Source organism: Chiloscyllium plagiosum, chromosome 19, assembly GCF_004010195.1.
Source record: "Chiloscyllium plagiosum isolate BGI_BamShark_2017 chromosome 19, ASM401019v2, whole genome shotgun sequence".
NCBI lineage: Eukaryota > Metazoa > Chordata > Chondrichthyes > Orectolobiformes > Hemiscylliidae > Chiloscyllium > Chiloscyllium plagiosum.
Window position 1 is genome coordinate 2,674,271 of NC_057728.1, and position 16,162 is coordinate 2,690,432.

Consider the following 16,162-nt stretch of genomic DNA (forward strand, 5'->3'; position numbering starts at 1 on the left):
CCAGAGCACCCGGCAGAAACCCACACAGGTAAGGGGAGAATGTGCAAACTCCACAAAGACTGACACCGGACTGTGAAATCAAACTAGGTCCCTGGCGCTGTGGGGCAGCAGCGCTAACCACTGAGCCACCATGCCACCCAGAGGTACGTGGAGGAGACTGAGGCAGTGGAAAAGGGAGTAAAGAGTTGAAAAGTGTGGTGCGGGAAAAGCGCAGGTCAGTCAGCATCCAAGGAACAGAAAAAAAAAAAATCGACGTTTCGGGCATAAGCCCTTCTTCAGGAAGAAGGGCTTATGCCCAAAACGTCGATTTTCATGCTCCTCAGATGCTGACTGACCTGCTGTGCTTTTCCAGCACCACAAGTTTCAACTCTAGTCTCCAGCATCTGCAGTCCTCACTTTCTTCCAGAAGAGTAAAGGAGACCAGGAAAGACCGGCGGTGGGGGTGCAGAACTATTGGAGAAGTGTAAGGAGCGGGCATAAGACGAGACTTTGGGGAGTGGGGGGGAATAGGACTGTGGAGTAAGAGAGTTGTCACGATCCACATGCCCTAGGCTTTGTCCTTCTTGTAATGATCCCTGTACACTTGACCGTCTTCTGCTATATTTGAAAATTGTTACTGTATGTGAAGGTTAACATCCACACAGAGAGAGAGACAGACAGATAGAGAGAGAGCTCTTGGCTACAGCAGGCACTGAAGACAATCCAGTTTGTTTTGGTAGCCCTTTATGCTGGGGCTATTAAATTTTGTATTTCCTGGCTGTGTCCTTAAAACCTGATCTCCTCTCTTCTTTTCCTTCCTCTTGAGTGCAAAAGAAAACGTATCAGAGATTCAGAGGGTGTGTATTAGTCAGCTCTGCAGCCCTGAGAGACAGCCAGGTGTGCTGGGACACACAGACACTGACAACAGCAGCAGCAGCAGCAGCAGCACCAGGTCGGAGGCTGGTCCACAGGTACAGCACTACAGTCAGCTCTGCAGTCAGCCTCCAAATTCAACACTGTCCAACACATCCACATCTTCCCACTGCTTAAACCACATTGATCCCAGCGCTAAACCAGCGCCTGATACCATTAGATCACAACCCATTAACCCACTCCCAGAGTCTTAAAGCAGAGAGTTAACCTCTTGTTTGCTGCAGACCAGATTTGAGCACCCTTCTCACCCTTTCTCTCTCTCTCTTTCTCAAGCTGAATGCTACATAAAGGACAACACACCCAATACTGGATATCTGCTTAGCGTTTTATTTATCATTGACAAACTCCCATTGTTTCTTAAAGGGGCAGAGTCGATTCTTTCGTTGCCGGCGGGGGGGGGCACCGAGAATGGAGGGATGGGTGAGATCAGGTAATTCCCCGATGTGCAGCCTTTAACTGGGGCCGCATTCACAGGTTGAGGGGATGGAGGTTGTGGGAGCCCCAGGCTCCGGTGAGCGATCCTACCGTCGGGTAGAGGGCCTCGCACTGCAGTCCTGCCGACAGGTTGAGCTCACTGAGCTTACTGTCCCACTCGAGGGCACCATCAGCATCCAACACTTCCATCATCGCCGCCGCTCGGGTACCACCAACAAACAGGCCCCGGGGCTGTCACTGTCACAACTCCCCTTCGAGACAACACCGTCGCCGAGCACTCTCTCCTCCAGCCGGAAATAGAGGCTGTCAAGGACATTGATTGACAAGGATCTTCGCCTATCGGGGATCAGATCGTCGCAAGGTGCCGCCTCCTGTTGGCAAGGATTTAATCCAATCAGTTTGAGCCACTTCGCCTTTCTGCCGCGAGATGGTACCACCTCCCCCGGCGCCTCAGCTCCGCCCCTTCAATCACAGCCCCGCCTCCTCAAACTCAGTCCGGCCCTCTCACCTCAGACCACGCCCCCTCCTCAATCTCAGCCCCGCCTCGTTCTCCTCAGTCCCGCCCCCTCCACCTTAGCACCACCCCCATTAGTCTCGCCGCGTGACACCATGAAAGCCTCAGCGCCGCCCCCTTCTCCCCCACCAACTCATCACGCTCAGCCCCACCCCCGTCGGCGTCAGCCCCACCCTTAACAGCCTCTGCCCCGCCCCTTCCTCTCCCCCCTGACGGTTGGAAAGCTGGCGCTTGCGCAGTGGGAGGGTGTTTTAACCGGGCCTTCGGTCGTGCGGTCTTTAGTGGGGGAAGCCTCGTCAGGAATTTTCGTCGATTTATCCGATAAAAGCGAAACAGTTTGGTCGGTGAGTTGAAGGGGGGGAAGCTTCCACTTCGGATGTATAAACAAGCTGGTGGTGAAAAACGCTGGAGAAAGGCAATCTACGATTCAAAGTTAAAAATCACACAACACCAGGTTATAGTCCAACAGGTTTAATTAGAAGCACTAGCTTTCGGAGCGACGCTCCTTCATCAGGTGATTGTGGAGGACTCGATTGTAACACACAATTTATAGCAACAATTTACAGTGTGATATAACTGAAATTATACATTGAAGAATTGATTGTCTGTTAAGCCTTTTATCTGTTAGAATACAGTGATAGTTTCACTTCTTTCATGTGTAAATCACAAAACCCTTTTTTTGAAAAACCCTTTTGTTAGCTGTTAACAATGGTGATAGCTAGACAATATGTTGAAGGTGTTAGCCCCCTATGTTCTCTGATTCAGGGCACTAAAGTTATTGTGCTTCTATGGTGAAATGGAACAGGTACGATGGGCCGAATGGCATCCTGCAGCATAACACTTCCATGGCTGTGAAACCTTTAGTGTTCACCAACCTGAAAAAGAATCGTTTATCCCCATTCGCTGTTTCCTGCCTAATTTCTGTCCACGCCAATATATAAACTCCGACACTGTGTGCTCTTATGCGTTATCCTTTTGTGAGGTTCCTTGTCGGATGCCTCCTGGAAGTCTGAATACACCTGTCTGTTGGTTCCCCTCGATCTGGTTGTGACTTGCTTAAAAAGCTCCAATCAATTAGCCAAATATGATTTCCCTTTCATGGTGCCATGTTGACTCTGCTTGATTAGAGTATGAAGTTTAAAAATCACACAATACCAGGTTATAGTCCAACAGGTTTATTTGGAAGCCCTAGCTTTCGGAGCGATGCTCCTTCATCAGGTGGTTGCGGAGCAGGGCCATAAGACACAATTTATAGCCAAAGGTTACAGTGTCATGCAACTGAAATATAGTAATTATAGAAATATAATTACTATATTATAGTAAATATAGAAATATAGTAATCGAGGGCCAAAGGGCCTGTACTGCGCTGTATTCTTCTAAACCAACTGTATTAACTTTCTTCTTTTAAAATGGCTTTGCTAGTTTTGGTTTATTAATATGTAAATCCCAGAACTCCTTTTAAGTCACATTCTCAAGATAGCTTCAGGTTTTCTAACAAAATGTGTCAGCTTAGGTTAGACAAGGTGTGAGGTTAAAGTCTGTCTGTGTCCCATTTTGAGTCGGACTGGTTCAATTTCTAAAGTGGGCTTTACAGAATCTTACATAAATTGACTGTAGGTTATGCATTGGCCAAAGGCCGCAGAACATTCAGGAAAGTCCAGGCTGAGGTGGATAAAAACAAACACCTGAAACCACCTGCACAGCAAAGACTTGTGTTGGAAGACTGTACAGTGAATTGAGAAGATCTGCTCTGACCTTTGAGACCCCCCTCCCTTTGTGGAAGCAAGCCAGCCCTACATCAGAGAGGAAGGATATTCCAATGGCCCAGTTCAAAAACATGGATTGTTACAGAGAAAATCCTTTCTTGGATGGATAAAGCTAGTTGGTAAATATTTTGAGAATTTGGGAGCTGACCACATGGTGTTTTTAAATAGTAAATAAAATCAAATTGAAACACCAATTGAATTCTGTGTCCCTTTGTCAACCTCAATGACGAGAGTGCTTTGGTAACTGGTCAAAGTCTACAAAGCAGTCTTGACAATATTGGTGTACCTGGGTGGGCTTTGATTAGAAGTGTTTGTATAACTTCTGAAGTTAAAACCCACCAAACCTTGAACTCTTGGACATCCAGCCTGAGTCTGAATTAATAGGACTGCTACCCCACAGATTCAAGTGGGTGAAAGAGGGTGAATGTTTCCACTCGGTGATTGGGCCATTAACCATATAGTTGTAATGTTGGGAAGGCTAACAGTCAGAGCTAGAATAGTTCAGGCTTTAGATGTTTTCAGGCAGGAATTTAGTGAGAGCCAGAACTTGTCTCTATTCAACCCCTGTGCCTTGGGATGAACTCTTTTGGGGGGGCAGAGAGAGCAGAGTGAGCTTCAGTTAGTACAGCATTGGGGACCCACAGAAAAGGAAATATAGCATTGGCTGGTCCAAGGTTGTGGACATACAGACAACAGAGGCAAGGAAACCAAATACACTCGAGAACCATGAAGTTAGGAGAAGCCAAGTATTGACATCAGGGACCATGAGGATATGTAGAAGCTTGTGTAGGGTTGGGGACCAATGAAGTAAGAAATAACCAGGGAAGTGAAAAGCAGCTAATTTCAGGTCAAGGACCCAAGAGAGAGAAACAATGTAAGGGAACAACAGCAGAAATGGCACTGCCCAGAGTAGGAGGAAGTACTGAGAAAATGCCTAAATAAGAAGCGGCCAAGCTGAGTTGACTCTTGCAGTGAACAAATATTGAAACAGAAATGCTGGGAAGTGGCATGGAACGCTGAAGGAATACATCTTTAAACCTCACATCCATGTGCAGTCAGTGTATCCAAAGCTGTTTACGAACTGAATAAGAAATGTGAAAATGTACGGGCTGTGCTCAGAATCCTGCACTTGGCAGGGTAAGAAAACCGAGCCTATTCTGTGGATCATTTGAAATGCCAGTTCAAAAATGAAAAATTAAAGTCTCAATTTTTCATGCATCAGGGAATAATATATATATTTGGGACAATAGAATTAGATGGTTAAGAAATAGACAGAGGAAATGGAAGAACAAGTCCAAAGATAGGCCGAGAACATTGAAGACTGGTGACTGCCACCTCCCTTTCCAGACAGAGTAGGTCCTTCAGCGTCGCTAGGACCTTATCCTGCCTGGATAAACCCACTGACCACATCAGAATGGCCAGAACAGAAATCCAACTACTTATACAACCATATTTGCACTCTCACAACTGGTCGAGATATCAAAATAGATCCCTGTATTTGAGCCAAAGCTGCCCCCCTTTTATTTTCAACAGCAACCACCAACAATGCATTCTCCATTGGCTGAACAATGTCAAGGGGATAAAATCAGTGTTAATGTGCCTGAGCCTGCATTCCATTCTGCTTTTCCCAATCCTCTGAATGTGGGAGGAGGGGAGTTGTAAGTCATAAGAATGGAATCCTGGATGCAGAAGTGGAGGAATTAAATAAGTGTGGGCAGCGAAGGGGGGGAGCACCTAACTACTTTTGCCAGGCACCTGTGGAAACAGTTCACATGAGTTTTTGGTAACCTAGATCGGTCTGCGCTGACATTGCTGAACGGCAAATTGAGCCTAAACACTTGTCTCAAATGCTATTGAGCAGCAAGGAAAGCCTGCAAGAATTTTGATCCCACCTCTGAAAACATCACGGCTTGGTATGGCAACTTTCCCGCTCAGGACAATAAGAGACTAAAGAGAGTTGTGAACGCAGCCCAGTCCATCACACAAACCAACCTTCCATCCATTGACTCCATCTATACTTAGATTAGATTACTTACAGTGTGGAAACAGGCCCTTCGGCCCAACAAGTCCACACCGCCCCGCCGAAGCGCAACCCACCCATACCCCTACATTTACCTCTTACCTAACACTACGGGCAATTTGGCATGGCCAATTCACCTGACCTGCACATCTTTGGACTATGGGAGGAAACCGGAGCACCCGGAGGAAACCCACGCAGTCACGGGGAAAATGTGCAAACTCCACACAGTCAGTCGCCTGAGTCGGGAATTGAACCCGGGTCTCTGGTGCTGTGAGGCAGCAGTGCAAACCGCTGTGCCACCGTGCCGCCCACTTCTTGTAGCTGCAGAAAGGCAGCCAACATCATCAAAGACCCCACCCACCTTCCAACCTCTTCCGTCAGGCAAAGGATACAAAAGCTTAAAACCACATACCAACAGGTTCAAGAACAACTTCTTCTCTGTTATTATTAGACTTCTGAATAGACCTCTCAAATTCCAAATCTAATATTGATTTTGCTTTTCGCACACCTTATTTGCAGCCATAACTTTGTATTCATCGCTCTGTTTAATCACCCAATGATTTTTGTGTCTTTGTATGTTATGATGTGCTGTACTGCACGCAAAACAAAACTTTTCCCTGTACTTGGGTTCATGTGACAATACTAAATCAAATCAAATCAAAAATGCGAATAAGTATATTCCGGTCATTGTGCACAATCTTGGCAAACTCTTCATACTCATAAGGAACTTACCCTCCAATTCAGCTGAATTTAGCCCTCACATTCTAATGACTGGACACCCCATGAGATGTATTGGACCCTTATTAGGATTAAACTTGACAGAGCCAGAGATCAAAGCCCTCTGGCATGAGAAAATTGTTTTTGAAAATGTAGAGACTGCACACAAAGCAGTGGCCATAAGAATGGCCAAAAGGAAAAAACAGATGGGAAGATGAACTGGGTAAAGGTAGGGCAGCGAGTGATGTGGCAAATTTGAATACCGGGAACATCCTGGCTCCTGGTGTTCAGATCCCCATTCAGTATGTACTAAGCCAGCGCGTCCTGGTACAGAATTTTGATAGAGGAAAAGCTGAGTAGTACCATGCTAATCAGTTAAAGGTTTATAGATCCCAAGGCAACAGCCAAAAACTCTAGGTGCTCCTGGGGGACATGGGGGAAGTGGATACAGGAATTTAGGAATTACAGTTGTATTTAACTGTTTGACTATTGGAATGGAGAACAGTGATTGACATGGGAGGCCAGATCCACTCCAGTGGGTTGTAGTAAAACGAAATGTTGAATGATTTGAAACAGCGTTCGGAGCAGGAGTGTCCACAATCATTACTCACAATTTGGCTCGTTTGGATAATAAGCACAGATTTTTAACAAAGCAAGTTAAACATACCTTGGATAAAATTAATCTGGACATTCGGCAAGATGCACAGAGGCAATGAAAGAAAATCAAGAGCCTGGTAACAGTGCTGAGAGGACAAGCCAGGACTATAAATAATTATCTAGGGAAAGATAGATGATGACAGTAGGCAGCAGAATAGACCCTGTGCAGCACCTATGGCCAGTGCATGATTCAACAGTTGAGGGAGAACCTTGGATTAGTGATGAGCACTCGTTCCATGGGAAGAGATGATCCAATATTTTAAATTGTAAATTACGGCAACTAACCAAAGTCTGATTTAACAACAATTAAGGACACCGGAAAAGACCAGAAGGATGGTACTGCAGATCCTGATCAAAACACCAAATCAAAATGGATTACAAGTCTTCAAGTGGAAAATGTCAGCATTATCTAAGAGGTGGTATCTGAGGTAAATCCGACGGCACCCTTCTGTACGCTGTTGAGAAAGAGGGAAGGTTTGTAGGTGCCACTCTGAATAAATGTCATTGCACTAAAGAGGTAATTGTGTGTCCCTACCCCATACATTGAATATGACGTGTTATTTTCTGACAAATGCCATTCTAAGTTGTACTGTAGTGAACCAGAGCCTAAACACAGATATCAGGTAGCATATAAATGGCAAGGAGAATACTGCATCACAACTTCTCTAAAACACCATCGGTGCGGGATCTTTATATGGAACATCCAAAGTCTTTTGTACTAAGGTGCACATACCAGGCAGGATTAGTCTAATCAAACTCTCAGACATCCACAAGAGAAATGAGATCTTTGTCAACATCAGTGACAAACTCAGAAAAACTTTATTGGGAGAAGTACAACACTGGCATTGAACTCCTACCAGAAAAATGAAGCAACTGGCAAATGCACTTCATGTCTTTGACACTGTTATTCAGCAGACAGAGCAAAATCAAAAGGGTATCAGGACAATCAGAGTGATTTGTGGAGTGATTTCTGGGACTGGGCCTCAAAAGTGCCAATAACTCATGGGTCTGTCTCCTATCACCCCTGGCTGTGTTGGTCATCCTGTTTACTTGAATCTATCTCACTGCCATCATGCTTGAATGTCTCTACTGGATCCATGAACTGAACCAGAAACTATCGATGGACTCTATGTTCTTACAGTAGGAGCCAAGAAATTAATTAACCCAGACTATGGTGTGAAAGGACTATTTACGTTGTTGGTTGTTTGAATTTACTCTCTTTAGTGCTGCTAATCACCAAAGAGGTTTAAGGGTTAGCCAGTGAATGAAAATAGTGGCTAATTCTCAAGTTATGTATATAGTACTGTTAAGTACTGTGTACATATTACTGATGTGCATGAGGATGGGAGTTAGTGGACAGGGAATTATTGTCCATGTACAACAGGAACGCAGTTATTCATGCAGTTAGACTATCCATCTGAGACTTGATACGTGGCTGCATGAGAGTTTGGTCTAAGTCTGTGATCCCGTTTTTGGTAGACGCTTCATGGGATCAACAGGAAGGACTATGGTCAAGTAACCATGGGCTCAAAGTTGGACATTCTAAATTGACCCACAACTGGAAAAATTGGGCCTGACAGAAAGTTGGCCAAATTAAGTTAAACAGCTAGCTGCTTTTGACTACAGAGAACAGTGGAAACCAAGGCCATAGACGTCATAAACATTCAGGGGGAACCAGTTACAACCAACCCAAGGGTTATGAATTAGAGAAGTGTCAATCAAACTTTCTGGCATCTTGAATTCTAGCCAGTGCCTGAGGACATGCACTTTAGACCATCCTGGCATGGCAGCAGTGAAGGATATTGGATGCTTTGAACCATGCTAATGGCCTCATTGGCCAAAGGCCGCAGAACATTCAGGAAGTTCCAAGCTGAGGGTGATAAAAACAAAAACCCAAAAGCTACCTGCAGAATGAAAACTTGCAGCAAGATCCATGGTGGAGACCGTGCGGCAACCCATGAAGGTTCAGGAGAAGATCCGTCCATGACCCTTTTGTGGAAGAGAGCCAGTAATGTGTCTGAAACAATCGCATATACTGATCATAATCCCTTAATGTTTTTGGAACAATCTAAAGATAAAAATTCCAGTCTGTTGAGATGGAGTTTATTGTTACAGCCATTTAATTTGAAAAATATACACATGGCAGAACGAGAGAACGTAATTGCCAACGTGTTGTCAAAACTTTGATGAAGGAAGATGAAAGTGTTTGGTGGTGGAAGAAACGATTTGAAATGGAATGCAGTATTGAATACTTGCATGTTTAGAGTCAATGCAATGTATATATATCTATTGTAGTATACTAATGGAGTAACACTAAAGATTTTTAAAAATGAAGCCATCTTTGTATACTGATGGTTCATTATTTTGAAAGCGGAGAGGTGTGACGATACTTTGTCTTTAAGAGGTATATTTTGTCCTTTTTTTGTTATGAAGAGAGGTTGAGACAGAAGTGTTGAGTGGTCTGTTCCAAGCCAGTAAGGCAATCAGCTTGTGAAACCTTGGGTTTTTTATAAAATTTAGAACAATAGAAGCAGCGTGAATGGGTGAAGTCAGGCTCCCACAGAACCAGAGTTTTAGTAGTTGGTGGGTTTTGAAAGTTAGTTGTGGAAGCTGCCGTACCTCTCTGTCGACCAGAATTTTCTTTTGGTGTTCTTTCTTCGTGTACTGGGAAAAAAAACTACATGTGAGACAATCTGTTTTATTGAATTTGCCTTTGTCAAGGGTGTGTTTATGTGCTGTTACCTTTTGGAGTAGATGCTGTTTAGTCGTTAAATAATCTATTATTATGTTACATTTTCCAATAAAATGAAAGTTATATTCCTCTTTCTTTTGTTTATATTTTAACTGTATAGGGTAAGAATGAAGTGTGTTTTGCTTAAAGCCAAGTAGTGTAACCAATTGAATTACATCTGGAACACAGAACCTTACAGTTGCCTTTAAATAAGATAAAAGTTAGGATCTAGGCTATGTTCTTGATATATTTGAGGTGGGGTGGGGCGGGATCAGTCAGGGAGGGGGTGAGTGCAGTGTTGGGTCAAGATCAGCCAGGGCAGGGGTGACAGTTCCACAACAGGAGTGTGGAAAATGGATTTCTTTCAAATTTAGTGGAAAAAACTTGGAGTGATTTTGTTAAGTCTAACATCCCAAAACGCTCTGAGTACACATGTATGAAACATGAGTGTGCAGTAACCTTGCCTGAACTACCAGCAATATTATTCCATTCAGTTTGCTCATATTTATTGTGCTTATTTCAGCTGCGCTATGTTTTTTACTGTCAAAGGGTATATGTGCAGAATTATCCACACGCACAGTGTGAATCTGAGCTTTCTTTAAAAGAGGTAACTCTCTTCATTTTGTAGACATTGGAGATTTTCTAATATGAGTGATTACTCTGAGTGTTAATACAGCCGCCAGCACATCTGCACATGGGGCTGACTGCAACAGGAAGGAGGATACAGCTGCAAATTCATTGCTGATGTCACCACATCCCATGCACATTGACATCGGCACATACATTAGATTTCCCCACTTTCATTTCTCATGAATTACTTTTTAAAAACAACAATCAGTCAATGGCAGTAGTGTTACCCAGCATTCGTTACAAGACAGAAAATATCCTGGGTGGCACAGTGGCTAGCACTGCTGTCTCACAATGCCAGGGACCTGGGTTCGATTCCACTCTCATTTGCACGTTTTTCCCATGTTTGCGTGCGTTTCCTCTGGATGCTCTAGTTTCCTCCCACAGTCCAAAGATGTGCATACTAGGTGGATTACTTAATTGCCCATAGTGTGCAGGGATATGTAGGTTTGATGGCCTGTATAGCCATAACATGACCTCCCAACTTCTATACTCAATGTTGTGGTCAATGAAGACAAGCTTGCCAAATCTATTTTTTTGTAACAAACAAGGCCTCCTGTAAATCAAATGGCTAATGATAAATGCTTGCTTTACCGCAGATCATACAATCCATACAGTGTGGAAGCAACCATTCGGCCCATTGAGTCCACGTTGGCCGTCCAAAATTATCCCACTCAGACTACAGAATACTGAATGGCCTGGACAGAATGGATGTTGGGAAGATGTTTCCATTGGTAAGAGAGATTAGGACCCAAGAGCACAGCCTCAGAGTAAAGGGAAGACCCCTTTAGAATGGAGATAAGGAGAAACTATTGCAGCCAGAGAGTGAGGAATCATGGAATTCACTGCCACAGAAGGCCGTGGAGGCCAGGTCATTGAGTGTATTTAAGACAGAGATATATAGGTTCTTGTTTGTCAAGGGGATCAAGGGTTACGGGGAGAAAGCGGGAGAATGGGGTTGAAAACCTTATTCGCCATGATTGAATGGCAGAGCAGACTCGATGGGCTGAATGGCCTAACCTCTGCTCCTCTGTCTTATGGTCTTACCCACCCCCTGCCACCCTATCCCTGTAACCCTGCATTTTCCATGGCTAATCCACATAACCTACACATCATTGGATTCTGTGGACAATTTAGCACAACTAATCCACCTAACCTGCCCATTGTTGGGCTGTGGGAGGAAACCGGAGAACATTGGAAGAATGTGCAAACTGGTCACAGACAGTTGCCCAAGGGCCGAATTGAGCCTGAATCCCTGGCGCTGTGAGGGAGTAGTGCTAACCACTGAGCTACTATGCTGCCCATGATCCTTGCTTTACTGCTGAGATTGTTTTGAACGGTGATTTGCCTGGAGAGGCACTTGTTTAATTTGGTTCACTTGAAGGAACGCCTGCTAAGAGCAAGCTGCCCAACTGACATCTTCCATTTCTGAAAAAAACTCTTCTTGAGTTCAAGGTGAACTCAAGGATATTTGTCTTTTTGACCGAGGAATTTCCAGATTGTTTTGCTTCAGTAAGCTGTGTCTCAAGACTTAAGAGACAATAATGCATTGACCACACTGACTGGAGCATCAAGACAAAAGACTGTCAGAATATTCCATGCTTTATCCTTTTACCTTCCAGAATAACCCATTAACCAACGTTTCTTTTTTCAGAAGACCAAGCTTTGCAGGAAGATCTTTTTTCCTGAAGTGATCTTGCATGAGTGTTTGTGTGTTTTGGGGATATTTAGAGGAATAAGCATTATTACTTTATCCCATTCCTAAATTATTAACATTGTATCCTGAGACTCTGGCCTGTGCTCTAGGTTTTCTAGCCAGCAGAAACATTCATTCAGTGTCTCCCCTGTCAATCCCCTTCTGAACTTTATATGTTTCAGTGAGATCACCTAGCATTCTATTAAACTTCAGAACTTTCTGTCTCCCTTCCCCTGTTTGGTTATCATCACTTAGTATTTCTTGTGGCCACTGTGCTTATCTGTCTCTCTCCATTGTCCTGACTCTGACTGGAAGCTCTTCATTGATGCCCGTCTTAGCCAGTCGGACACTGGGAATTTCCCAAGGCGTTTTGCCTATTGGTAACGATTTCAGCCAATCAGGCTGAGTTACTTCACCTTTCTGGCTTATATGATTTCCTCCTCTTCCCACTCACCTTGGTGGTTGGAGACGGAAGATGAGGCTTGCAGATATGCATGAATGCACATTAGAAAGGGGAATGCATATGTGCAAGCCAAGCAGAAGGCAATTTGTGTGCATACTGCCTGAAAAATTATAGTAACATTTACAACATTTCAGCAAGGAAATAGAGTCATAGAGATGTTTGGAACGGAAACAGACCCTTCGGTCCAACCCGTCCATGCCGACCAGATATCTCAACCCAATTTAATCCCACCTGCCAGCACCCAGCCCATATCCCTCCCAAACCCTTCCTATTCAAATATCCATCCAAATGCCTTTTAATGTTACAATTGTACTAGCCTCCACCACTTTCTCTGGCAGCTCATTCCATACTTGTACCACCCTCTGTGTGAAAAAGTTGCCCCTTAGGTCTCTTTTATATCTTTCCCCTCTCACCCTAAACCTATGCCCTCTAGTTCTGGACTCCCCCACCCCAGGGAAAAATCTTTGCGTATTTATCCTATCCATTCCCCTCATGATTTTGTAAACCTCCGACGCTCCAGGGAAAACAGCTCCAGCCTGTTCAGCCTATCCCTGTAGCTCAGATTCTCCAACCCTGGCAACATCCTTGTAAATCTTTTCTGAACCCTTTTAAGTTTCACAGCATCTTTCCGATAGGAAGGAGACCAGAATTGCATGCAATATTTCAACAGTGGCCTAACCAATGTCCTGTATAGCCGCAACATGACCTCCCAACTTCTGTATTCAATACACTAACCAATAAAGGAAAGCATACCAAACGCCTTCTTCACTATCCTATCTACATGACTCCACTTTCAAGGAGCTATGAACCTGCACTCCAAGGTCTCTTGGTTCAGCAACACTCCCTCGGACCTGACCATTAAGTGTATAAGTCCTGCTAAGATTTGCTTTCCCAAAATGTAGCACCTCGCATTTATCTGAATTAAACTCCATCTACCATTTCTCAGCCCATTGGTCCATCTGATCAAGATCCTGTTGTAATCTGGGCTAACCTTCTTCGCTGAAAGAACCTTCTTTCCTGAAGAAGGGCTTATGCCCGAAACGTCGACTCTCCTGCTCCTTGGATGCTGCCTGACCTGCTGCGCTTTTCCAGGAACACATTTTCAGCTCTAACCTTCTTCGCTGTCCACTACCCCTCCAATTTTGCTGTCATCTGCAAACTTACTAACTGTACCTCTTTTGCTCACATCCAAATCATTTATGTAAATGAACAAAAAGTAGAGGACCCAGCACCGATCCTTGTGGCACTCATCTGGTCACAGGCCTCCAGTCTGAAAAGCAACCCTCCACCACCAACTTCTGTCTTCTACCTTCGAGCCAGTTGTGTATTCAAATGGCTAGTTCTCCTTGTATTCCATGTGATCTAACCTTGCTAACCAGTCTCCCATGGGGAACCTTGTCAAACGCCTTACTGAAGTCCATATAGATCACATCTATCGCTCTGCCCTCATCAATCTTCTTTGTTACTTCTTCAAAAAACTCAATCAAGTTTGTGAGACATGATTTCCCACACACAAAGCCATGTTGACTATCCCTAACCAGTCCTTGCCTTTCCAAATACACGTACATCCTGTCCCTCAGGATTCCCTCCAAGAACTTGCCCACCACTGACATCAGACTCACTGGTCTGTAGTTCCCTGGCTTGTCCTTACCACTTTTCTTAAACAGTGGCACCACGTTAGCCAACCTCCAGTTTTCTCCAACCTCCAGTTTTCTGGCACCTCATCTGTGACTATCAATGATACAAATATTTTAATAAGAGGCCCAGCAATCACTTCCCTAGCTTCTCACAGAGTTCTAGGGTACACCTGATCAGGTCCTGGGGATTTATCCACCTTCATGCATTTCAAGACATCCAGCACTTCCTCCTCTATAATACGGACATTTTTCAAAATGTCACCATCTATTTCCCTACATTTTGTATCTTCCATGTCCTTTGCCACAGTAAATACTGGTGCAAAATATTCATTTAGTATCTCCCCCATTTTCTGCAGCTCCACACAAAGGCCGTCTTGCTGATCTTTGGGGGGCCCTATTCTCTCTCTAGTTTCCCTTTTGATCTTAATGTATTTGTAAAAAAACCCTTTAGATTCTCCTTAACCCTATGAGAAATTTGAACTGACAAACCAACACTCCCAGAAAACAATTGAGCTTTCCATTGTGGCGTAGATGGGAGTGAAGACGTTGAGTGGAGTGGGGAATGAAGAATTGTGCTGGGATGTAGCAGGTGCATGGGTTAGAGGGGAACGGGAATCATCGAGGGATGCAGACCAGTAGAGAGGTCTCGGGAAGATAGCATGGTGTGGAGGGTTACAGAGGAGAGTAGGAGGTTCAGGGCAGTGGGGGATACGGAAGGAAGCAGAGAGCATACGGTGTGGAGAAAAGAGAGGGGGATGTAGAGGACAGTGGAAGGATGAAGGAAGTGGCTGCAGAATGGGCACAGGAGTAGGCCATTCAGCCCTTCGAGCCAGAACCACCATTCATTATGATCATGACTGATCATCCACAAACAGTATCGTGTTCCTGCCTTATCCCCATAACCCTTGATTCCACTATCTTTAAGAGTTCTACCATCTCTTTCTTGAAAGTATGCAGAGACTTAGCCTCCACTGCCTTCTAGGGCAGAGCATTCCATAGATCCACCACTCTCTGGGTGAAGAAGTTCCTCCTCAACTCTGTTCTAAGTGGCCTACCCCTTAATTTTAAACTGTGTCCTATGGTTCTGGACTCACCCATCAGCGGAAACATGCTTCCTGCCTCCAGAATGTCCAATCCTTTAATAATCTTATACGTCTCAAACAGATCCCCTCTTATCCTTCTAAACTCAAAGCCTAGTCGCTCCAATATATGATAGTCCCACCATTCCGGGAATTGACCTCGTGAACCTACTGCACTCCCTCAATAACCAGAATGTCCTTCCTCAAATTTGGAGACCAAAACTGCACACAATACTCCAGATGCTGTCTCACCAGGGCCCTGTACAGCTTCAGAAGGACATCTTTGCTCCAATACTCAATTCCTCTTGTTATGAAGGCCAGCATGCCATTAGCTTTCTTCACTGCCTGCTGTACCTGTATGCTTGCTTTCATTGACTGATGTACAAGAACACCTAGATCTCATTGTACTTCCCCTTTACCTAACTTGACTCCACTTAGACAGTAATCTGCCTTCCTGTTCTTGCCACCAAAGTGGATAACCACACATTCATCCACATTAAATTGCATTTGCCATGCACCCATCCACTCACCTAGCCTGTCCAAGTCATCCTGTATTCTCATAATATCCTCCTCACATTTCACCCTGCCACACAGGCATAGGGGGTTAGAGCAGTGTGGGGTGGTAGAGGGCAACAATGGGTTAGAGAGGAGTGGGAGGTTAAGAGGAGTAGGGTAATGTAGGTGAGCAGATTGTCAGAAGGTATGTAGAAAGGTGCAGGAGTATTTGAGGAGACTGGAGATTAGAGGGGATTGGAGGATTGTAGAGACAGTATTGCTTAGAATGGAGCAAGGATGAAGAGGAGAGCAGGAGATGTAGTGGGGAGCGTAAGGGTTAGAGGCGAGTTAGGGGTGGAAGGAATTGAAGTGGTGCAGAAAAGAGCACAGTTACCTTGCAGAGGGTAGCAAGG

The 16,162-nt window shown here is 44.5% G+C and overlaps 1 protein-coding gene and 1 long non-coding RNA gene across 3 annotated transcripts in view; one reads left to right on the forward strand and one right to left on the reverse strand.

Annotated features, from left to right (window-relative positions):
• creb3l2 (cAMP responsive element binding protein 3-like 2) overlaps positions 1-1,659 on the reverse strand; it is a 92,083-nt gene extending 90,424 nt beyond the window's left edge. The window contains exon 1 of one of the 2 annotated variants that reach the window (XM_043708944.1): positions 1,438-1,659. In XM_043708944.1, coding sequence (XP_043564879.1) covers positions 1,438-1,539 — 102 coding nt within the window. In that variant the 5' untranslated portion in view covers positions 1,540-1,659. The remainder of the gene's footprint in view (positions 1-1,437) is intronic. The other variant, XM_043708945.1, reaches the window with a different exon arrangement.
• A 433-nt stretch (positions 1,660-2,092) lies between these two features.
• Positions 2,093-16,162, forward strand: part of LOC122559365 — a 45,278-nt gene continuing 31,208 nt past the window's right edge. The window contains exon 1 of the long non-coding RNA XR_006314407.1: positions 2,093-2,205. This is a non-coding gene — a long non-coding RNA (uncharacterized LOC122559365). The remainder of the gene's footprint in view (positions 2,206-16,162) is intronic.